This window comes from Mandrillus leucophaeus, unplaced genomic scaffold (genome assembly GCF_000951045.1).
Source record: "Mandrillus leucophaeus isolate KB7577 unplaced genomic scaffold, Mleu.le_1.0 Scaffold508, whole genome shotgun sequence".
NCBI classification, from domain to species: Eukaryota; Metazoa; Chordata; class Mammalia; order Primates; family Cercopithecidae; genus Mandrillus; species Mandrillus leucophaeus.
This window is the reverse complement of record NW_012105453.1, coordinates 1,766,462-1,790,948: the sequence shown is the minus strand read 5'-3', so window position 1 is coordinate 1,790,948 and position 24,487 is coordinate 1,766,462. Positions and strand designations below refer to the sequence as shown.

Below are 24,487 nucleotides of genomic sequence, written 5' to 3'. Positions count from 1 at the left end.
GATCCCATTCTATCCCTCCAGAGAAGCATCCCCCTTCCTTCCTCACACGCACCCCTCCTTCTTCTTTTTCCTCTGCACACAGTCTGCAGGGGGGCAGAAGGGACGTTGTTCTGGTCCCTTTAATCGGGGCTTTTGGAACAGCTTCGAAGTTATCAGGAACACAAACTTCAGGGACATGACCTTTATCTCTGGGTATGCGAGGTTGCTATTTTCTAAAATCACCCCCTCCCTTATTTTTCACTTAAGGGAACTATTTCCAAATTGTCTGAGGTCACCCCATCTTCAAACAATCTAGCCTACGTTCCTGGATCTTAAATCCAAGGGCAGAAGTATTAGGATCCGTTTTGAAGAAGCCAAAGTTGGAGGGTCGTATTTTGGCGTGCTACACCTACAGAATGAGGGAAATTAGAGGGCAGAAATAGGAATCGGTAGTTTTTTGTGGGTTGCCCTGTCCGGGGCCCCTGGCATGCAGGGCTGGATGGAGGGAGAGGGGTGGGGGGGCGGGGGACTGCGTTTGAAGTTAGGTCGGGCCAGCTGCTGTTCTCCTTAATAACGAGAGGGGAAAAGGAGGGAGGGAGGGAGAGATTGAAAGGAGGAGGGGAGGACCGGGAGGGGAGGGAAGGGGAGGAGGAACCAGAGCGGGGAGCGCGGGGAGAGGGAGGAGAGCTAACTGCCCAGCCAGCTTGCGTCACCGCCTCAGAGCGGAGAAGAGCGAGCTGGGGAGAGCGAGACCAGTTTGAAGGGGAGGACCGGTGCGAGTGGGGCAGCCCGGAGGCTCTGCTCGCCCACCACCCAATCCTCGCCTCTCTCCCGCTCCACCTTCTCTCTCTGCCCTCACCTCTCCCCCGAAAACCCCCTATTTAGCCAAAGGAAGGAGGTAAGGGGAACCCTTTCCCCTCCCCTTCCAAAAAACAAAAAGAGAAAAACACTTTTCCAGACCGGAGAAAGCAGGGGAGAGAGGGGTCGCCGGGCTGGCCATGGAGCTGCTGTGCTGCGAGGTGGACCCGGTCCGCAGGGCCGTGCGTGACCGCAACCTGCTCCAAGACGACCGCGTCCTGCAGAACCTGCTCACCATCGAGGAGCGCTACCTTCCGCAGTGCTCCTACTTCAAGTGCGTGCAGAAGGACATCCAACCCTACATGCGCAGGATGGTGGCCACCTGGATGCTGGAGGTAGGTCGGCGGGCGGCGCTCGCTAGGAGCCAGGACCCCTCCCGGATTCTCGGGTCCCCGGCCGGAGCCCTAAACCTGGGAGAGGGCAATCCCCGCGCCGACCTCTCGGCTCCTGTGCGGGAGGTCACCGCGCGCCTTTTGGCGAGACGCGTGGCTTCTTTTCTGTTCCTCTCCAGATAAACTGGGGAGGGAGAGGGGGGAGGAAAATCTGGGAGAAGCGAGGCTGTCCTGGGCGGGGGTGGGGGAGCATCCCGCGCGCGTGTGCCTGCATGTGGCTGCCTCTTCTTCCCACCCCCCTCGAGACCTGTCTTCTGCGAAGCCGCCGCGGCTGCTGGCGCTGCGGTCAGGAAGGGAGTCGGGGCCTGAAATCGGGACCCCAAGTAGAAAGGCAGCCCCCCAAAAGGCCAGAGCAAATTCGTCTTGGCCTCAGGTCCCCGCATGTGGTCGCGACTCCGCGCTGGCACTTCAGGGGGGAGGTGGAGGGAGGAGGGAGAAGGAGAGAAACGGGGAATTCAGGAGCCCCGGAAGTCCCATTGAAGAAACGTGTGTTTCGGGGGAACCCAAAAGAACCACTTCTTGCCCCTCACTCCAAGTCTTTGCCCAGTGAGCCGTGTGCCCACGTATGCACAGCTCTGGACCTGCCGTGGTTTCGCCATGTTGCTTTGCAAACTCCCCTTGGAAAGGCTGGGAAACGTCGCCCGCTTACCCTCGCACCCCATTATCCCGGCCACCCCACTTTTAATCGTGCCCTCTCCCCCACCCCCCACCTCACGAAGGTTACTTACAGTTTGGTTTTCCAGCTTCCTCGGTGCGGAGATTTGGGTGGGGTAGGAAGGGGGGGGAGGGGGTGTGTGTAGGGGGGATATCGGGTCACCCCTAAAAGAGAGGTTGGAGCCCCCCGTGCCTCTTTCCAGGGCTCCCTGCTCCCGTCTTTCCCCTAGCTCGTCACCACGTTCCCTAGTTTCTGTCCTTGTGGGCCGCAGCCGGACACTCCCGCCGCGGCGCTCACCCCTTCAAGTTTCCTCCCGGGATCCAAAGCCCCAGGAGTCGGAATACAGACCTTTCTGGCACCCGAAACCTCCCTTTCGGGAAGCCTGGCTCCTCTTTGGGGTTTTCACGCCAAAAGGGCTTTTCTAGGATATTTCCTCGATTTTTAATTATTTTTTGAAACCGTCCCCCCCCTGCTCCGACTCCAGCTGCCGAGGCTGCGGCGCTCTTCCTCCTCTCCTCCCTCCCCCTCTCTTCCCCACCTCTCCCCACCCGCCCCCCCACTTTGTCGCCTCCTGTCCCGCAGGGACCCCCCCAGACATTTTTTCCAATTGTCGGGAATGATAGAGGAGGATCTGGGGATCCGGATGAGACCAAGAAGTGGACCCCCGGAGCCTCCAGAATATTTTTATTGATTTTTTGAAAAGATGACGAAATCCAAAAAAGAGTGAGTGAGTTAGAGTGCGCGAAGGAGTAGCCAAAGGGAGCGTCGCGGAGCTGCCGCGGCTGCTGCGCACTTCCCCGACTCCCCGTTTTGGAGCTGTAGTTCACCCCCTTTTATAGGCTCCCTGGAATACCACAGCACGTATGGGCTATTCTGATTCACCCCAGTTTCCTCATCTTTGTTCTTTATTCTTATCACCCATTTTACTCCCCTCCCCCTCCCCACAAAAAATTAAATTTTTTTGTTCCCATAGATTATGCTTTTTCATTCTTTTTCTCTTTTGCTGATGCTATGCTCTCCACCCCCGCCCCCCAACCCTCTCCCACTCCCATTATAGGTCTGTGAGGAACAGAAGTGCGAAGAAGAGGTCTTCCCTCTGGCCATGAATTACCTGGACCGTTTCTTGGCTGGGGTCCCGACTCCAAAGTCCCATCTGCAACTCCTGGGTGCTGTCTGCATGTTCCTGGCCTCCAAACTCAAAGAGACCAGCCCGCTGACTGCGGAGAAGCTGTGCATTTACACCGACAACTCCATCAAGCCTCAGGAGCTGCTGGTAATGACCAGTCCCTTCTTCCCTTCCTTTCTGCGATTCCCGCTTTCCCCTGGCCAACAATATGCCTCCTTCTCACCACTTCCAGAGCGGATTCTTGGGATCCAAAATGACCCCACCAATAGAATTTACACACTGACGGGCAATAACTCATTTACTAGGAAACCACTGTCTATATTTTTTGTGTTCCTACTATGTGCCCAGGCTCCGTGCCCAGCACTGAGGCAACATCTGTGAATAAGATCCTGGAGGAGATCTGGTGGTGAGACTCACTTGCAATTGTGTATGCATGTGTGTAGGGGACGCGTGGAGTATTTTAATTAACAGTGATATTTTAATTAAATTCCAAATTTTCAAAAATAGTCTGAGAACGTGTTCACATGATAGGTACGTGGCTGCGGTGTCTCCTAAAGACTTGGAGTTCAAAGGTAAAGCCCTCTGCATCTACAAAACCTCAAGATACCAACACATTAATAGCTGTTCACTAAATATCAGTCCATTGACTTTGAGCAAAGTCAAAACGTGGCCTTTCACTGAAGGAGTCCGAGGCCTGGGTTCCTACCTCCAGTGGGACTGTGACCTTTCTACAACTCCAGGGATCCTGTCTTATCTTCTGGTTTTCTACCAGGGAACCTCTTTCCCACCTGATCTAACTCCTTTTCCCTGCAGCTTGACACATAAGACGGCCATATTGCAGCTGTACTGGATGGAAGAGCGGCTCCAAGGCCCACCTTCCGTGGTTTGCACACCCCTCTTTGCACTGTGTAGAAAAGCACCCCCTCCTTCCCCCCCTCCCCCTCCTTACTGGCAGGGCCTGCACAAAGTCCACAGGGCTGAGGCTGGCTTCTTGAACTGAGCTCTTTGTGAGGAGCCTCTTCCTTTCTGGGGCTGTGCTGCCATCTAGTGGAAGACATGCACAAGGTTGGGGGAGGAATTGCCGAGAATGTGGAGAGGGGCCTGAATGACTTCACCTTTGAACCGCTGCCAGATTTGAGCTGCTTCTGGTTTGGTCCGAGAGGCCTAGAAAGGTGCTGTCTTCTGGGAGATCTGCTTCCTTTAATAACGGTGCAAGACCAGTGGTTCGTACTCGCGTTACCCTGTGAAGAGGAAGGGCTGGCATTTCAAGCCATCTTTGAAGATGTTGGTGGTTTAGTAGTTTATTTAGGTCCCTTTACCCCAACTGTCCACAGAAAGCCAAGGGCAGACTTTAAAGCTTATGAAAAAAACATTGTTAGAATTGGGAACCAATTTGACTTTCTCATGAGAGAGCAGGAAAAATAATCTTCATATGATTCTTTTGTTTCAAGAGGATGGTGAACTGAGATGTTCTTCAGGACACCCAAATCTTTCCAAGACTAGCCAAGCACTATATTGCTCCAAACAAACTTGGCTGTTTCCTGTTCCCTTTCCCTTTATCCCAGAAGTTGGGATTTGGAAGAGTCCTATTTTACAAATGAGAAGGCTGAGGCCTGGGAGGGAAAGGGAGTCACCCCCGCCCCACAGCTCTGGGACTGGTGCTCTGGTTGCTGGTTTAGCAAATGAAAGAGATTCCAGGTTCTCCAGGTGAATGGGAGAGGGGGTGCGGTGACAAACAGGCCCTGCCTCTGATTCTGATGACAGCTCAGTGGATAGGCATATTTTCTGGTAGCACATACAATATTTTTAATGTTTTATTTTGGACTGTTTCCCTTTGAGCACAGTTTCCCATAAATATCTCAGTGAAAGAGGGAAACAAAGTTTTTGTTCAGGTGAGTTGCTAGTGAGAGACCCAAAAGAGGACAGGGTTGTGTGGTCCCCACAGGTGCACCGAGGGATGCTGTGACACTAAGCAGGCACCTTCACCTTGCCCCGAATCACCTCCACCTGCAAAATGGGTCTGCTAATGACCATGTGGTCCTTTAGTCCTGATGACAACGGCCCCTTGAAACATTTAGGTGAAAGGGCTGGGGGTCATATCCCCAAAATCTCTGCCTGATATGTCAAAGGGGAAAGTTTGAACAACAGAGAGATAAAGGCACTTTTTGGGACTAAGTAAAAGCAAGCTAATTGGTTGCCAAGGAGTTGGGCCAAGGAACCTTATTTTGAGCTTTATCTGTGTGCATCATTTTTCCATGAAGATTAGAAAGACTATTAGTTCGGTGATAGAGACATATACAATAAATTACCATGAAAGGGCCACAATGACCTTGGCCGTATCTCGTAGGTTCAGCCTTCTGGGTGGGCGGGAAGCAGTATTGCCGGCAAGTCAGGGTTGGGAGGGAGGGAGTAAGGGGAGCTGGAGTGGAAACGAAATAGAAGAAAATAGAATCTTGGCAACAGCTACCTGGGCTCTCATTATTTTCAGTGGAGCCTGACATTTGAAGCATAAGAAGAGCTGTCAACAACTTCAAAGCTTGAGGGGCACATTGACACATGGGCCCGCCTTACAATCTAGCAGCCACGTCCTAATGAGCGGCCTTAAAACTGGTCTGGAGCCCAACCCCCAACCCCCTACACCAGGTCAGCCTGTGGAGTTTAGATTCTCCTCTTCTCTTCCTGCCTTCCCCTCCAGGAGTGGGAGCTGGTGGTGCTGGGGAAGTTGAAGTGGAACCTGGCAGCTGTCACTCCTCATGACTTCATTGAGCACATCTTGCGCAAGCTGCCCCAGCAGCGGGAGAAGCTGTCTCTGATCCGAAAGCATGCCCAGACCTTCATTGCTCTGTGTGCCACCGGTAAGATGAGGCTTGAGCCAGGGAGGGAGACGGGAGAGAGATTTGGGAGACGTCCAGGGAGAGGCAAAAGGCCGTACAAACTTTGATTTTAGTTGAGGAGCTTAGAGGAGGGGTGGTCTTGAGTAGTCTAAAGTCCGAAGTTTCATTCCTGGGTTGCCTTTTTTAACTTTATCTGAGCTTTGTATATTCGCTTTCTCTGCTAAACTCATAAATGGTTTATGAGGACAGGTGTGGTTAAGGCAAAAAAAAAAAAAAATGAGTGCCTGTTAAAATATTCTTTATGATGGCTAAAGTGCTCTTTGAAGATTATACACACTGCTCACTGGTTGTGTTTAAATCTTTAATCTTTTAAGGAAAAGGATGGCTTGGAGATAAGCCCAAGAGGAAATCTGGGGGGGATGGGGGCAAATACAGGTTAAAGGAACAACGTCAAGATAAATATGCTGCCTTGATTAGTGGTAAGGGAGACCAAAGGAATTCTTTTTTTCTTTTTTTTTTTTTTTTTTTACTGTAGGGCATTTATGGCCTTCTAGCTGTTCACTTCTCTAGCTGTTTGCCCCACTGGGCAGAGGAGTGAACCCGGTTGGCTTTCGGTAAGGCTTGGCTTTCTGAGCGCTGGGTTCTGATGGTCTCACTTCATGTGGAGGTGTTTTGATTTTGGCTGCAGCCTTCAACATTGCAATTCTGCCTGCCACGGGGATCCCACAATTGATACATAGTTCCTCCTGGCCCATTTGCTTTATATTTTCCTAATAAGCTGAAGGCAGTGGTTTGCTATTGTCTTACTAAACAGCCTTGGCCAGTGTCTACTGGTTTTCTTTTTTTTTTTTTTTTCTTGGTAGCGGCCACGGCAGAGACCCCGGAACCTTACTCATCCAAGGCAGAGATGTCAGCAGTTCATGTTTTGACAGTCAGAAACCTTAGGTTAAAAGCTGAGCACTTAGGAAGACCTTTTGGTGTGGTTCACCTCACATTTGCCAAGAGTAGTTAAATTGCTAGGTGGACTCAGGTGGTAACTTTTTTCAGTAGGTTGTTACATGTTACTCGTGAGTGCTACAGATGATTATATGATGTACAATGTAGTGCATATGCCCTGTGCTCACAGTCGGAAGGTCAGGCTTTGCTACATATCAGTGGGGTGACCTTTGATTGACTGCTTAACCTCTCTGAACCCCAGCTTCTTCATCTCCAAAACAAGCCTATTGATACATCATCCTGTGGCCTTTTCCGAGCAGCTAGGAAAATTAAAATCAGAAAGGTGATGCACGTGGAAATGCTTTGTAAACCAGAAGTGTAGGTTGGACCTTCACTAATTGTGAAAATGCTACCATCTCCGATGTTACCCCTGATTTTAACTGTTCCGGCTAAAGTGGATATGACAGCTCTCCTTTACTGGCTGCCCTTGTCTGTTTCTAGCAGGACCTGTGTGTTCTGCACTTGTAGGCTTGAGTGTGGCGTCCTTCCCGCCTCCTGCCTGTTCATCTAGGGCACAGGTTTCAACCCTTTGCTGGTTTTTTGTAGTCCTCTTCTTCTGGATGCAGGCCAGGCCTCATGGCGTGCACATGCGCCCCGTGCGCCTTGGTGGGAGAGTCCATTGTCCTTCCTGTAGCCCTGGGGGTGGTTCTTAGGACCCCTGTGGACCCTGCTGCCTTTTAGATAGTGGTCACTCTGGCTTCCTTCCCTTCCACTCTCTGGCGGGGGCCCGAGAGGTCAGTCCTCCAGTGACCTGTCATTTTGTCTCCCAGGCTCGGCTGTCTCCTTCCTCTCTCATTTGATTCACTGTGGAGGAGGGGTCAGCCAGTTCTTTCTGTCTGGCCCAAGGACAGCTGACCCCGACCCTAAACTCCCCCACTGCCCAGCTGTTGATAGCCAGAGCTCTGATTCGACATTGTCTCTGGACTAACAGATCTTTTGGGGTCCATCCACCCCTTCCTCCTCTCGGATCTCTGATTGGGGTAGGGGTGCTGGGTGGAGTTACCCGGGTGTGGGCAGATCCCCAGATTCCGTCTAGACCCATTCTCGAAAACTGGGGATCCCATCCCCCATCCGTGGCCTTCTTGCCCAGATCTTTGGGCTGGCTGCCAACTCCGGGGCCAGAGTAGGGAGCCTGGGATTCAGGGACTGAGGACAGAGGCCCAAAGGGAGACAGAGGCAGTTATAAAGACTGTGTTTTGGGGACCTTGAACTAGCTCTGGTCAGGGACTGGGAAAGGACACCCCCAAACCAAATGAAAATCGTGCGCTAAGCACGAAGCCTCAGGCGTGGACTGGGCAGAGCAGAGGGAGGTCCTGGGCAGTTTCCTGGGTCTGGAAAGGATGGGCCTGCCTCGCAAGACGTTGCTTTCCCTGATCTGCATCTGGGTTTGTGCAACTGACCGAGTCACGTAGAATCCTGGCTGCGTGGAGTTTTACAGCAGTTGGCCTCACAATACTAACACCAAAGGCCGCTTTTCTTGAAGGAAACACCTTCCACGCAGAGGAGATTGTGCATTGTAGGGCCAGAGTATGATGAATGGGTGAGGACCCAGGACTCTGGCCAGTAGCGGGCACAGAGTGGCTGAGGACCAGAGGTAGGAGATGCGGATTCCCCAGCCCGAGCTGTTGCTCTCACCTGCCCCTCACATCCCACCCTCCTCTCCTTTTCCCCTAGTCCTGGATGTTCGTCCTGGAGCTGATGAAACACCTGTGGCCAGGGTCTTGGAGGCCCATAGTGGGTGGAGGGTGGGGGTCCCGAGAGATGGCAGCCAACCCTCAGGCTGTGCAGCTATTTGATGGGAAAAGCTGGTTGTGAAAGAGCTGGCAGTGGTTCTGCAGTGTGTGGGGAGCGTATGTGTGTGTGAAAGGGGAAGGGAGAGCGGGAGAACACAGAGGGGCTGTGGGAAGTGTGGCAAAGTGGCGGTCTTGCTTTATGGGGCTCTAGGGTAAGATGGTGGCAAGGCAGAGAGGAGCCCTCCTTCCTTCCCTGCTCAGCCTGAAATGGCTTCTGGAAGAGGGAGGGCCGCAAGGACAGGGTATCCCTCTGCAGCAGGTCCTGGTCAGTGCAGGCATGGGTGGGCTGGGCGGGGGATCTTCCTGACTACAGCTCCTAGCATTCCCGTTCCTGCAGTTCCCAAAACTGGGGAAGCAGAACTGAGCCATAGCTTCCCTGGTTGCAGCTCTGCTGATAGAGCACCCAGGTCTGCAAGCGAGGAAAGAAGACCGTTGGAGATGAGCCGGGATCACACTCTGGCATTGGGAGATTCTTGACGTGTGGTATCATGCTCGGTGGATGATTCCAGTTAGTTTAGCAGAGCCAATGGCGTTGAGTTTACACCTGGCAGCGGGGAGGGGGAGGTGCTCACCCTCCCTCCCCAGGCACCCACATCCCCTCTTTCTTCACTAGAAGCCCACCCTAAGATGCTGCACCTTGCTCTTTCTGCCGCACGCAATAGCCACCACTAGGCCTCCCCACGCCAAGGCCAGAGTCCCAGTGTTGACTGTAACCCATTGTGCTGTCCTAGCCCCTGCTCTGGCTTTACCTACAGGTGTTCCCTCCGATTCCATCCCCAAGGGAGAGGGAGATGGTGGTGGCCCAGAGAAGTTCCGTGATTTGGCCCTTGATCTAGAGTGGGAGATTCACCTTGAGGGGTGCTGGGAAGGAAGAATGGAAACCGTCTGTCCATCTGCAAGCCTCTGAGCTGCCCCTGAAGCTGAGGGGAAGTCGTTAGCATGCCCTGTGGGGACAGGCAGCCAGGCATTGTGGTGCTTGCCATCTCTCTTCTCTGCAGATGTAAGATGAATGGGTAGCAGGCTCCTCATCGCCCTCCAACCAGCCCCCTCCCCAGCTCCTCCCAGCAGGCCTTGCATGGGCCTTCCCTTGTTGTAGCAGTCCTGCCCCACGAGGACAGGGTATGCTGGTCCTATTGTGGGGGTGGCAGGTGAGGGGCGTGCCCAGTGATGTCCCTGGCCTGAGAACACTCTGGTTCTGGCCCTTTGAACTTCCACCTGACTGCAGGTTGGAGAAGAAGAAACAAGGGGAAAGCCTGACCTGGCCTTCCCTTTCTTCTTCAGCCTCAGAGTGCGTATCTCTGTCCCGCATTGGTGAACAGGAGCAGAGCCATCAGCCCTGCACCCCATGACCTTGGCCACCGTAGCCAAAATGATAAGTGCTAAACTTACTGGGCAGGGCCGTGTATTCCATGGTTTTACACTTACTTAGCTCTGAACGCTTTCTTCAGTAAAATCCTACCAAGAAGTACAGATACGAAGCTGATGAAATGCAGCACTTCTCAGGGCCCACGCAGGTGAGGGAGCCCAGTGGGCCCCCCAGGGGTTCTCAGGGCATCCTTGGGAGGTTAAGCCATTTGTGCTTGCTGGTGCCGAGTCTGGAGCTGGGACCCAAGTCCTTTGACTCCTGAGCCAGAGTGCCACCTTTGGGGCTTTCCTCCCACTTCTGACATGAAAGGCTGCCCTATCCTCCTGAGTGGTATATGGGAGGTGACCTTGAGGAGCTGGTCAGTTTCCAGTAAGTTATGAAGAGCTCTGGATCCGGAGTCCCAAAATCTCATCCAGACCCCAGGCCCAACACTCGCAGTGAGTGACATGAGCCAGATCACTTCATCTCCCAATACTTCATTGATTCACCTGTAAAAGGAGATGTTTGAAACAGATGAATTTTAGCTCTTTTTTATTTATACCTCACCATCACCACCGCCATCATGAGCAAGCATGCAGCCCACACCAGAGCTGCCCCTGGTGCCTGTGGGTCCAGCTGGGATTCCCCTAAGGTGTGTCCCTTGCTTCCACCACTTTGCCGGGAGGGAGGCGGGAATGTCGGGTGTTCCTGGTTATGTGGGCATCGTTCCTGACTCGGGTGAACCGCATCTGAATGAATTGTGGAATGTGCTGGGTTAGCGTTGCCAATTTCTCTCGTCCATTCGCTGAGTGTTCGTGGGGTTCTTTTCATTCCCCCGCGGGGCTGCACTTTCTCCCAGTTCTGCAAAGCAGCAGGAGACTTTGGGGACTGGATGATGTCATTTCTGGGACACATACACAACTGGATAGTGACAGATTCTCCAGGAAGCACAGAGCCCTCATTCTTCCTGGCCTGCTTGGCCTGCTCCCTGCATCTGCCTGCAATCCAGGGATGCTGGGCGCCTTTCTCCTCATCTCTCCAGACACTGGAGAGCATCTCCAGTCAGAACTCCCCACCACAGTCCTGCAGGAAGTCCCAGGAGTGAGAGCAGAGGAGGGGCAGGTTGCAGAGGATGCTGGCTGACATTCGTTGCTTGCCTTAAACCAGGCACTGTGCTTTTACAAGGATAATTTTAAATTAATCCTCAGAACAACACTACGACGTGGGTATTGCTATTCTTATTATTTGCAGATCAGAAAATGAAGACTCAGAGAGGTCAGGTAACTTGCCCAACTTCACACACTTGGTAGGTGGTAGATGGAGATTCAACCTCAGTCTGATTCCAGAGCTAATACTTTGAACCAGGGAGCTGTGTTCTCCAGAGGTCTGTTTTGGTTGGAGGAGAGCTGGAGGCCTAGGCCCTGGGACGGCCTCTGTTCCCCATGGCAAGGTGTGTGGCTGCTCCTGCTCTCTTTAGATCCCCAGATGCTGCAACCTGGAGAAAGGACCTCCTGGGTCTGGTGGGGACTGGGGCAGGAGTGGAGCTGTCCAAGCTCCATGCACTTCACCTTCTAGCTCGGAGCTTTTTGGGTCTACTCTCCAAATCCTTCCCATCTCCCTGAAGAGTCTTCTGAGAAGTGTCTCAAATGCTCCTCTTCACTCTGGAGCCTCCTTTCTTTTTTCTTTTCTTTTTTTTATTTGAGACAGAGTCTTGCTCTCGTCACCCAGGCTGGAGTGCTTGGCATAATCTCTGCTCACTGCAACCTCCACCTCCCGGGTTCAAGTGATTCTCCTGCCGCAGCCTCCAGAGTAGCTGGGAGTACAGGCGCGCACCACCGTGCCTGGCTAATTTTTGTGTTTTTAGTGGAGACAGGGTTTCACCACGTTGGCCAGACTGGTCTCAAACTTCCAGCCTCAGGTAATCTGCCCACCTCGGCCTCCCCAAGTGCTGGGATTACAGATGTGAGCCACTGTGTCCGGCCTTCAAGAGCCTCCTTTCTTTGAGAAGTGTCTTTAGAAGTTATCCCTATAGTAGTACAGACCTAGCCATTATAGCACACCGTCCCCTACTATCCAATGCATTGATGCCCAGCCTTAAAAAGTCTTAATGTTGTGCATTCTGGGGGGAGTCCTCCATGCTGCCTGGAACAGGGAGGAGCACATTGTAATGAGTCAATGAAAATGGATCGCCGATCAGTTCATTGCCTCTCTCTGCTGCAGGAGGAGGGATCTCAGGAAGTTGCCAGCATCTCACCTCTCCAGGTGGGCAATTAAGGATGGAGAGGGTACACCCTCACCCCTGAGTGTGCCTTTTCTGCACCAGCGTATAGCTTGTTGGCATTTTTGATCAAGAGACTTAAGAGACTGCTGATAAATTTTTACCTGGCTTTTATTTGTTAAAATAATATTATGCGAAAAATTTACAAACTCATCTGTGTTTCTCCCACCTAACAGAACAGCTTTGATTTTCTGTGCATCCTTCCGGTACATCCATAGGCATGTATGTACGTAGGTACCTATGGTCGTAATGTTCATCATCGCATGCGTGCATGCAATTTGGTTTTCTGCTTCCTTCTTCTGAGTGGATATTGCGACCATTTCTCCATCCTGTCGTAGCGACAAAGCTGATGGTTTCCAGGAATGGCTGCATTGGGTAGGTGGAACTTTCCACAGTTGAGGGTGGGGGTTGGCTAGTTACAGCTAGGAAGCTAGTGCACAGATGAAATGATGTTTCATTTTTCTGTTTTTCTCTCTGTTCAGTATCCCCTCCCGGTAGAGAGGGGGATGTCCTTGAGAGTGGTCCTGGAGCAGCCCTGGTGCTAGTGCCACGGGGAGGTAGCGCTGCTCTGTGGAGACGGCTGCTTTGTGATTTCGCCGGCTGCTAGTGGCCGCATTACATTCTATCGTCTCCTCATTGTTCTTCTCCTTAGGAATCATTCCCATTCCAGATCCTCAAAGAGCAAACTAGAGCTGTAAGGCACCTGGGACATTATCCTGCCCACGATCTTTAAACTCTTTCTGACCTAAGCCATGAAGGAAGAAACACATTTTATAACACAACTCAGGATACTTGTACAAGTATATCAAACGGATACAAAAGTTTCTCCGAACAATATTTACTCTTCAGTACATGCAGTGAGCCTGATACTTTCTATCCTACTCTATTTGGTTAAAGGAGAACAACAACAAAAAATGCTGGTCACGACCCACAGATGCATTTCATGACCCATTAATGACCTGTAGCTAGAAGCTAGAAAAACACTTGTCTCACCCAACCAGTTATTAGACAAATAGGAAAGCAAGCCTTTGGGAAGAGGAGGTGATTTGCCCACAGTCCCAGTCTGGACCTAGCTGGAGGGCTGATGTTGCCTCAGTATTTGACTAACCTGGAGGAGAGGTGGGGCGTGCTCAGGGATCCAGAGGAAGATGCTCCTCTCCTGGGTAGCAGGCAACAGAGGGCAGCACGGCCGCCATCCTGGTCTCCAGCGGCTCTTCTCCTCTGGCTGTGGGAACACGCTGCTCCTTTGGTGCCACTCTGAGCTGCTGAGAGGCAGCCAAGTTCAAGCACAAAGTGCTCCCCTATTCTGTGGGACGGGACAGTGTCCCCAGGAGGACTCCCCTGAAAACTTTCTTAGTAAAACGAAAAGGGAGGTAGAGTCTCCCTGTGCCACTGGTACACCTATTCCCCGATGCCTGCTGGCTTCCAGAAGTTCATTTGTATGCCAGTAATAAGAGTTGGTTTTGCTAGCAGTGGGACAGCAGAGACGGGCATGTGTGAGGTGTGCTTCCCCGTCTGAGGCCTGTGGCAGAGGGAAGGGAGGGCCGGGGATGCTTTCCTGCCCCTTCCCTGGCAGATGCTCCCACCCGGGCCTTTGTGGGCCCAGGGCCATGGGCCGGCTGCCCCGCTTGTGTTATGAATGTCACAGGGGGGAGCTAACGAGGTTATTGGGCAGAGAAGCACTCTCCTGTGACCCATGTGGAAGAGACCTACAGCAGAGCAAGAGGCAGGGAGGCCGGCTTTGTCACACTGTCCGTGGCGACAGAGAAGATGAGAAGGCATAGGAGCGGCAGGTGGACAGCAGGCGTGGGCGTAGCACCATTATATACGTCCCTCAAGAGGTGGAGATGGTGAGAGGGCGATGGGAAAAAAAGCCAAGGAGACAGGCAGATGGCCAGGTTTGCTCTGCGTTCGTGATGGGAGGGGAGGGCTATGCTTGGCTCAGGGATCCACAGTGTCTAACTTGATGCTGGGGCAATGGGCCCACCATTAAAACAGCTGCTGTAGAAAATGCGTTTGTAATAGAGTGTGTATAGGAAGAAGGGGAGATATGAGAGGGGCTGGTTTTGTAGGTTTAACCTGATTATTTTTGCTATACGTTGAAGGGTGACCCACGGTTCCCTGTATGCTCTGTCTCCTGCCCCCATGTGCCCCTTCCATGTCTACACACAGTAAGTTCACTAGAGCAATGCTAAAACTGGGAAGAGGACGCTTTGGAAGACTTACTGCACTCCAGCACCGTCACTGGGGTGATGACTGAAACTATACCCACTCTAATGTCATGTCAACGTGAGCAGGGGCAACTTGAACTCTCAGAAGTCTCAGGGGTCTCACCCATACCATTAGGGTGACGCTCTTGTGCACTGTCTGTGGCTAATGGGTGAATTAAACAGGACGTAACGTGTAGCGTATTGCATATGGTGGTCGTTGGTAGCTGTCGGCAGCAGTAACAGGAGGAAGTTGGCTGTCTTTATTTCCCCTTGATGGACGAAGCAGCTGCTGGATCATAGCCACCCAGCCCCTGGGGTCTGGTCTTTCAAGAGGAGCCCTCTTGAAAGGGAGCATCAAGTATTTGCTGTCAGAAATGGCAGTGGGTGGGGTTCAAGCCCCTCTGATTTATTATCCTCATTCTGCACTTCTCTGTAGCAAGTCACATTTTTTTCTCTTAGTAATAAGATGGGGACTTCAGGCTCATGAGTCATAACATCGAAACCAAGTCACCCGTCTGATTCAGATACAATGATTAATCTTTGGTGCTTAGTTAGAGCCCTGTGTTGGGGTTAGAATCCTCTGCCCTAATGTTCTGAGGGTTCTTGCTGTTGGGCCAGAGGTTGGGAACTGGGTGGAATTCAGCCCCGACTCGCCCACTTGCTGCATTGCTGCTTCTCTCATTTCCTTTTTTAAATGGAATCTTTTTTTGTGGGGGGGTCATATTAATCCTTGATGCCTGTCCAGAGACTATAGCAAGATCCCATCTGAATTAGCATTCTGCATAGATTTTGCCCGTTTCTCCCACCTCCTTGTCCTTTCCCTCCTTCTCACATCTGGAACCCCCGGTCTGTCCTGCTTGCATGGTCCATGGGGTACCTTATTTGCACTGGTCTCAAGCATTCTCTGCTCTGTTCCCACCATCACCTCCAGAGACCATGACTCGCTCACCTTGCTGCCCCCACCAGGGTCAAGAATGTTACCTCGGACATGCTTAATATGACTGGTATTTGGGGATTGGGGACCTTGAATCCTCTGTGCATTCATTGTGTGCACTTAGATAAGCTGCCTTCCTTCCCTGCCTCAGTCTCCTCCATTTAAATCTGGAACAGCCACGGTGATGGTAAATAAACACAGGCTTCTTGTGAAAGAACTCGAGGGAGGACATGCCTGTAGGGCACGGGGGTCCCTCGTGCAGCTGACCCGCTGCTGTCCTGTTTCTGAGTCTCTGCAGTCTCGGGGAGCTCCAGGATCCGAATGCGTTCCGTGGCCTGACCTTCTGCCTCTCATTCCTTGCAGACTTTAAGTTTGCCATGTACCCACCATCGATGATCGCAACTGGAAGTGTGGGAGCAGCCATCTGCGGGCTCCAGCAGGATGAGGAAGTGAGCTCGCTCACTTGTGATGCCCTGACTGAGCTGCTGGCTAAGATCACCAACACAGACGTGGTAGGTGGCCACCACCTTCTTGGCTAAGTCCAGATGTCTCTTCTCAGCTCAGGGAAAGAGACGACGGATTTGAAGATGTTGTGTCAGAGGTATTTTTTTGGTGTGTTTTCTAAGATCGACATCAAGGGAGTACAAAGTTCAGCAGGTGACACGCCCTCTTAAGGTTCTGAAAAGCTGTGCACCACAAAATGCAGAAGAAAATTCAGCAAGCAGATGTGGGGCGCAGGGGGCGGGAGGGCTGTTTACCGATGTTCCTCTATGGCGTGGGCTTCCCAGTGGGTCTGAGTTGTTGCTTCATTGCCATATTTGTACACGCTGCCGGGCTGCCTCTGCCCAGCAGTGAAGAGCCGCCGTGTCTGCTCACACACGCTGAGGCCGTCAGGCGCACAGAGGAGAAAGGAGAGCCAGGACTCAGCTGCAGTGGACGGAGCAGACACACAAGAGGTGCCCCACTGTGAGAACGGTGTCCGCCCCTGGCAAACCTCTCGACCCCTCCCCGCTCTCTCTTCCCTTTTGTTCAATGCAGTAATGGATGACAAAGTGCTTTCAAAAGACAAAGTGCCATACAAACTCAAGAAACTATTATTAGCTATGGAGCTTCCCCATTCTGTGTGCCCTGTGGACGGCTCAGAGGCTGTTACTTCCTGTTGCCAGAATTCGGAGTTCCTGAGAAGAAAGGTTTTGAGAGAGACCAGGGTCAAGTGAGACTCCGAATTGAATTGGTAGGAAGCTGCAGTCCAGGGCGTCGGAGCCAGGACGGTGCTGAGAGGTCAGAGAAGCGGTTCCTTATTTTCCACGGGCAGGGCAGGGGTTGAAGTAACCAGCCAGGAGGGGCTGGGCGGTGGCTGAGCTGGGACTAGAACCCCCAAGCTCCGACTGCCCCCTGGAAACTTTCCACTCCACCCTTGCTGCCGCTCCTGGGATCTTTTGGTTTGAAAAAAACCCTTGGGTTTAAAGTCAACCCGAGAGAGGGTTGTTGGCCCTGAGCCCTCATGCATCACCATGGAGAGGCTGAAGAATGCTGGGCACTTCACGATGACACCCTCTGGATGGTCCAGGGGGATTCAGATGCCCTCTGTGGGCTTTTATTGAGTTAAGGGATCATGTGATTTACAGGCCTATGGCTGAGGCCTGCACAAGGGCTACTGAATAGATTAAACTTCACAGAGCCCACGGCTGCAGCTCGCTGGCTTCCTCTCCCGCCCACCTGGATTTTTCCTGGCGTTTGTTCCCCGCTCAGAGAAATGGCGCGGGGAGATGCTGACCGAGCAAATCCGGGATCCTCCTCCGAGATAGTTCTTAGATACGGTTTTAAAATGCGGGCTCCAAACATAACGCTTTTTAAAGGAAGGCTCCAAAACGCAGACTGAAAAGCTCCCTCCGGTGTAGCATGAAGAATGCTTTTCTAATCCTCCAGAGGAAAATCGTGGACAGGACTTAACATTTATAGAAATGGTACACTTTTTCCTCCTTTTCTCAGTGTCTCCAATTAAGGCTGCCTTACAAATAGGACTCCCAGCCAATTTAAGACAAGCCCTTCCTCAATGCGTGGAAACAAAGATGTCAGTGACAGGAGTTGGAGCGGCCACCCCCCTCCTCCTGCCCCCAGGCATTGTAACCTTCCCCACCCCCGCCGCTTGTTGATAGACCTGCTCTGATGGGCTGACCACCCTACCGGCTCCAGCCTTTTCCCACCTGCCTCTGTCCCCGCTTACTGATCGCACATGGACAGTGGTGTCAGTTTCACTCCGGGGAGCTGCTGCTAAGTCTGTTGGCTTTTCAAGACTGCAGGCAAGTCAGTCTGTCATCTCATCTGGAGAAACTGTTTGCGTTTTTCTGATCCTACGTAGCCAGTCCATTTAAGTCAGCTGACCAACTCTGTCAAATGGACATGAAGTGGATACGAAGCTGGTGTAGGGGTGTGTCCTCCTATAAATCCCAACTGTTGGTCGAGTTGGTATCTCATTTCTATAATGGGCACACACCGTGTTTCTTAACTGGGGCTGCCTGTGTATGCCTCATTCACACCAGTGGGCCTGGGTTGAACATTTTCATACTTAAAAACCAAGAGTGAACGTAGTGAAATGTAAAATTCATAACACTTTTTCAAATACAAATCTGAGACCTCAGGAAGTTCCAGGCTTACCTCTGGCACCCCAGATGCTTGTTCGCTCTCCCTGAAAATGTTTTTAGTGGAAACGTTCAAGCAGCTCTGGGCTAGGCTCTGTGTGTGTGTGTGTGTGTGTGTGTATGCAACTTCCCAAATGCTATATCTTCTCCCATCCATCAACCTGTGTTCTCTGAAAAGCTGACGCTCAGAGGGAAGAAAAATGAAAGCACTAGAATTTAGAACACATTAACATTTGGAGGGAGGTGATTTTGCTTCCTGAGCTCTGTTTACCATTTCATGAGTCAAGAAGTGGTGTATTTCCTTCATTCATTTCTGGAAGTCTTTACTGAAGGCCCAGTTGTTGCTAGAAGTTGGGGTGGATGGGTGGCATGTGGGAAGTAGAGGATGAGATTCCTGCATTCAAGGAACTTAGCAGTCGTATGATGAATCAAGAGTAAAGCATGCAAAACCCTGGCAAATTAAGAACATAAATGAAGGTGTGCTAAGTAATGTGTTATGAATGCCAAATGCAGTAGGAAATCAGGCCGGAAGAAGGAGCTCGTGAGGCCTAATGTAGAATGCCGGCCTCCCAGAAGAGAAAATTGAGTGATAGAAACTGTTCTTAGAGTAGAGAAACAAAATGTACGGACACGCAGTTATTCCACTGTAAGAAGAAATGGAAGTCCAGTCCCTGTTATAACATGGGCAAACCTTGAAAATACTACATTAAGTGAAATGAGTCAGACACAAAAAGACAAATACTGTATGATGCCACTTACACGAGGTACCTGGAATCGTCAAATTCGTAGAGACAGAAAGAATAGAGGTTCCAGGAGTCTGGGGAGAGGAGAGGATGGGGAGTTAGTGGTTAATGGGTATAGAGTTTCAGTTTGGGATGATGAAAACAATTCTGTAGATGGAGAGTTCTGATGGCTGCACGAGAGTATGAATGTACTTCATGCCACTGTACATTTCAAAGTGACTGAAAAGGGAAATTTGACATTACGTGTATTTACGACAGTAAAATGTGTGTGTGTGTGTATGTATGTACATACACACATACATAAATGGATACATACATACGTATGTACACGTGTCTGGAACATCCTCAGGCCACGCTATGAAATGCCCATGGGTTAATGTTGGGCTCTTCCTTGGAAAAGTGAAATACACAGGACCACATTTTGCCCCTGGCCCTAGGGCATGGACAAACAGGAATCGGGAAGAGCTGACGGTTTCCCCCAGAGCCCCTGAAGTTACAGGTCAGCTCCTACACACCTTGCTGTTTATGATCTCTTCAAACTTGCAGCGCTCTCTGCCACTTTGGGGGTTAGGTTGTGGGTTGTCGGGGATCGAGCTGTTGAAAGAGGGTCCCCCTGATTCTTGTGAGATGGCCAGGCGAGTCTGTGGCTCCCTGGCCAGCAGCAGATAGCTTTGATAGGAGGGACCCATGCGGCTCTCAGAAAGTCGGCCTTTGTTGCTGCGTCTGGTTGCCAAAATAAACCAGAACGCTTCATTCCAAAGAGAAAGCTGAGTGAGGGGCCTGACAGTTTTATAGGGAATAAAAGTCTCAGAGGGTGGTATATTTTAAATACTTTTTCCTTCCAATCCTAAGAGTTGCTAAAAACAGCCAGAGAGGCAGTTTGGCTTTAGGGGGAACGTCTATTGGGGGTGTCCGGTGCCTGGGTAGGTTTGAGAGGGGAGGGTGCCACTGGCCTGGGTCCCCGGTGACTGTGGCCCTGCTTCCTTGGGCTGAATCGGGGTCCTCTTCTGTCCCCTCTGCACACTACTCGGGCTGCCTGCCAGCATTGATCTCACTGCTTCCTTGTCTATAGAACCTCTTGAATAAGGCCCAGCTTTTCCTCAGCTCTTTATCCAGAGCCCCTGGCAGAGTCATCGGGAGTGATGCTTAGGAGAGGAAGGGAAGAGGAAGGAAGGAGCAAAGGACAAAGGCAGGCAGATGGATTTCCAATGTGTTTCCGACTCACTAGTCTGTCCATGTCCTTTGAAAAGCTTTATCTTTTCTTTTTTAACTTCAATTCTGTGTCGGGGCCTTCCGAGCCTTCTGAGTGTTCCCTAACCTTGTCTTAGAGTAAGTGGCTTCGTTTTCACATGACACAGTTGCACAAATTCATTAACGAAAACGTGGAATTGAGGCTCACAGGCCATAAAGATGTGGAGTTCGTTGCAAGATATTTAACAGAATAAAGACTCTATAGTCATCTGTTCCTTGTATTGATAAACCTTTTTTTGTCTAAGGCACATCAGAACTCTTTGTCACATTCTTTAAAAAAAAAACAAAAACTTTAGATTCAGGGGATCCATGTGCACGTTTGTTATGTGGATATATTGTGTGATGCTGAGGTTTGGGCTTCAGTTGAATCCGTCACCCAAATAGTGCACACAGTACCCAATAGAAGTGTTTCAACGCTCATCCCTGTCCCTAGACACATTCTTGAATATTGCCCAGAGAAGATTCCAGGATATCCCTTCCTTAGGGTCATCCTGGCATTTTCTGGTCCTGGTTGTCAATGAGCTATTAAAAAGCAGGGAGGTGGAGGCGCCCCGGAAGAAGTCTCAGTTTCGACACATGTGTGTAATTCATGGGCTTTAGCATTGTGTCTGCTCTGTAGCTGGAAGCACCGGAGCACTCTCCGCACAGGTCATTTTCAAGGCTCTGCTGGTACAGATTCTATCTTCTGTGGACTCTTGAGGGCCTGTGGTCAGGAACCTTGTGAAGTGTTGCTGGAAGCTGGGGGTGGGGAGGTGGAATCGAATCGGGGGCTGATGCCTCCCTCTCCTGCCTCATTTTTCTGTGGGCCTCATTTGGTATGCAAGGAAATAAGCCAAACAGCCTGTGAAGAAAGGAAGAATGAGATAGTTTCCTAAGTTGTCTCTGCCTGAGTTGGCCGCGGGTCTGGGGCTCATTCAGCCCTTTGTCCCCCTGTTGAGTGCAGTGCGTGTGTGTGACAATGGAGTTGTGCAGTTACACTGAGGGCTAATGGTAGGAGTTCCGTCAACCCATTCATGGAGGCAGAGGAGGGTGCAGGGCGCGGAGCTCGAGCCAGCAAGCAGAGGAAGTCAGAGGCCCTTGTAACGAGCTGAAGATCACAAACACTGCTGTCAGGGCTCCAGGCGTGGGGGCGGGGGCAGCCAGGAGGGAAGGGGGCAAGGGAGGGGGCCTATCATCATGGAAGCTGGAGGTCTGCCCGACCTCCAGGGCAGTAGGGTACCACCTGTCCAGGCTGACAGACGAGCATTATGGCTTCCCTTTTAATCAGCTTAATTTGGGGCATCTTAACACAATGGCTGGTGCTTTGGAGGCTGCAGGAAAGCTGATGTCCTAGAGCCGCCGCACTTTACATGTGTGTAACATCTTTTGATTAGAGGCGCTTTCGTGGTTTTCCAGCCACTTGGGCTATGTCTGTCTTTCTTGGAGAGTCTCTGGTCTGTATGTCTTTACTTAGAGCTTAGAAGTCGAGGTGTATAGGAAACAAGGAGTTCTGAAATTGGAGGCTTGCCCTTTCTAAAGCCAGTCTGAGCTTTTAGCCAGATGTCACTGCGGGGCAAGCCACGTCAACTCTCCACGCTCCATTCCCTAGCTGGGAAACGAGGGCATTTGGCTACTTGATTTCCAAAGGCCCTTTAGACCTCCACATTCTCCAAGTCTGTGATTATTTATGTATGTCTTCTTATAATCCAGCCCCTTTGGAAACACTAACTCCACTCTTCTCTCAGCTTGATCCTCTCACAGAAGCAACCTGGTTGGATTTAAGGTGGAGGTCTTCCTCTCTCCAGGTGGCTGCCCCTATCCCCACCCCCACCCCCCAATCCCATGCATTCTCCTGCCCTCCTGCTTTGGGCAAGACCCAGGCAATGTGGAGTTGGCATGTCCAGTTGCAGGTATCAGCACCACTGCCCAATCTCCTCTCCCTTCACTTCCCACCAGCACACAGAATTTATATGCCCTTCACAAGTCCAAAAAGGGCGCCTGCCATGCTAAACAAAGGTATTCGTATGCAGGGCGTGAGCTGTGTCTCATGGAAGGGACAGGCCAAGTTCTCTTCCCACCATCAGAGAGTAGTGTTCAACATCATTTATACAAGACAGGCTTTTGCCCTTTTAGTCTTGCTGAGCTAGAATGAGGGATTTGTGTAGTTGAAAGTCGAGCTGATCATTGTCAAGTTTCATGGAAGTGGAACCTGAAGGAAGGTTAGGTGGAGACTGCAGAGAGGGTTAGCGTCCTGCTTTGCCACAAGGTAAGTCTAGAAGAGGGTGGGGAAGGGAGTTCAGAATTCTTCAATCTATGGAGTACCTGCTTTGGTCATCCTTTTATCTTCCAGTCAGAGGGGTCACCAAGCAAGAGCTGGCCAGGCTGGGCGTGGTGCCTCATGTCTGTAATCCTAGCACTTTGGGAGGCCAAGGCGGGTGGATCACCTGAGGTCAGGAGTTCGAGACCAGCCTCACCAATATGGTGAAACTCTGTTTCTATAAAAAATACAAAAATCAGCTGGGCATGGTGGCGTGCGCCTATAATCCCAGCTACTCTGGATGCTGAGGCGAGAATTGCTTGAACCTGGGAGGTGGAGGTTGCAGTGAGATGAGATCGCGCCATTACACTCCAGCCTGAGTGACAATGAGACTCCATCTCAAAAAACAAAACAAAACAAAGCTGGCTGTAGTCAAGTCAGTGATGATTTGGATTGAAATCAAAATGCGACTGAAGAAAAGAGTTTTGTCTATCTATGAAACCTTTCTCCGTTTTGTGTGGGATAGCCTGCGCACTTATTCTTGGCTGGAACTTACATAAAACGCTACTGTGCACGCACATGTCACCTCAAGTCGCGTGGCTCTGAAAGTCCAGTAGAAGTGACAGTCAGACATCCCAGTCCTTCCTGTAGGGTTTTCTCAGAACTGTTCCTTTAAGGTCTCAGGCTGCTGGCAGGGAAGGCTAATAGCAGAAAAAGTGGGGACACTGGGAACCCCAAAGGGAAGACGTGCATGGCCTGAAACAGAGGTCTTTAGCTTTCTGGAGCCTGGTCTCCCCATGTGGAGGGTCATGCTGGCATGGTTAATTCACTAATGGCCATAGAGTCCCAAGTTGGCCATATTGCAGTAGAAGATGCATTAAGCCAGATGACCTTGCCGGGGGCCAGAATACAGCCTGTGAGGAAGGAGAGCAAGGCAGGATTGGGCGGGAGGCGAGAGCGTTTTTGTTGAGGAGCAAGGTCTTCCACAGGAACTGCAACTTGGAAAGTATTCACCAAGGGCTATGTCATGCGAAACCCTCTTTCAAGGTACCACATTGCTACATCTAACGGGCATTTCCTTTTTAAAGTAATGGTTCAGAGCTATTGTCTACCATACCTCGCGTGCACTGGCGCACGCACGCGCACGCACACACACACGGTCCCTCAGTCAGCTGAGAATCCTGCCATCTCCTTTACATAACAGAAGCTCTCAGGCCCTTATGCTTTGGGTAGGATTTGTCTTCCATGGACAGGTCTTCAGTTGGAAACCAGTCTATAGTCACTGAATCTGTGGTATGGAGGTGGTCTGATTTAGCCCCTCTGCCTCCTGGAGAAAAACAATTGTAAACATCCCCTTCGACAGCTTCTCAACAGTGGAGGAACATTACACATGAACTTCCTGGATTCAATGGATTCTCCTTTGCAAGAAAAAAAAAAAAACAACAAAAAAACAGAGAAAGAAGAAAATATGGATTTAGATTGTTAGGTCCAACGTTTCACTCGGTGAGTGGCTACAGGAGATGAGGGAGGACAGATGGAATGTGGGGTGGAAGCTGCTGTTCTGGATCTCAGCTCTTGCCCATGTACGGTGGAGAGAGGATCTCACACCACGATGATTCCGGCATTTCAGTGAACTGCTTCACGCGGTGCTCAGATGGAGAAAGGGCTGCCTATGTCTAGCCCAGCTTTAGAAGAAAAACTGATGGTCTGAGACTTGCCATTCCTCCCTGATGTAGAACCTTCCTAAGGGACATTCCACAGTAGTTTTGACCGTAGTCGCTTTTTGCCTTTAACCCCCACATTCATTTTGATTCTATGTTTAATATTAAATTTTTTAGATTATAAGGATTTAAGGTTTTCACACATCTACTGAAATGCAAGTGCCCCTAAAGACATTATACTTTCAGGCCGGGCTCAGTGGCTTATGCCTGTAATCCTGGTACTTTCGGAGGCCAAGGCGGGCAGATACCCGAGGTCAGGAGTCCGAAACCAGCCTGGCTAATCTGGTAAAATTCCATCTTAACTAAAAATACAAACATTAGCTGGGTGCGGTGGCTGGTGCCTATAATCCCAGCTACTCGGGAGGCTGAGGAAGGAGAATCACTTGAACCTGAGAGATGGAGCTTGCAGTGAGCCGAGACCGAGCCATTGCCCTCCAGCCTGGGTGACAGAGCAACACTCTGTCTCAAAAAAAAAAAAAAGAAAAAAGAAAAAA

At 51.0% G+C, this 24,487-nt stretch overlaps 1 protein-coding gene across 2 annotated transcripts in view; it reads left to right on the top strand.

Annotated features, from left to right (window-relative positions):
- The window catches only part of CCND2 (cyclin D2), a 32,860-nt gene that overhangs the window by 621 nt on the left and 7,752 nt on the right, over positions 1 to 24,487 (top strand). Inside the window, exons 1-4 of one of the 2 annotated variants that reach the window (XM_011996292.1) lie at positions 681 to 1,172; positions 2,942 to 3,157; positions 5,706 to 5,865; positions 15,764 to 15,912. In XM_011996292.1, coding sequence (XP_011851682.1) covers positions 978 to 1,172; positions 2,942 to 3,157; positions 5,706 to 5,865; positions 15,764 to 15,912 — 720 coding nt within the window. In that variant the 5' untranslated portion in view covers positions 681 to 977. Of the gene's footprint in view, positions 1 to 680; positions 1,173 to 2,941; positions 3,158 to 5,705; positions 5,866 to 15,763; positions 15,913 to 24,487 lie in introns of those variants that run through there. The other variant, XM_011996293.1, reaches the window with a different exon arrangement.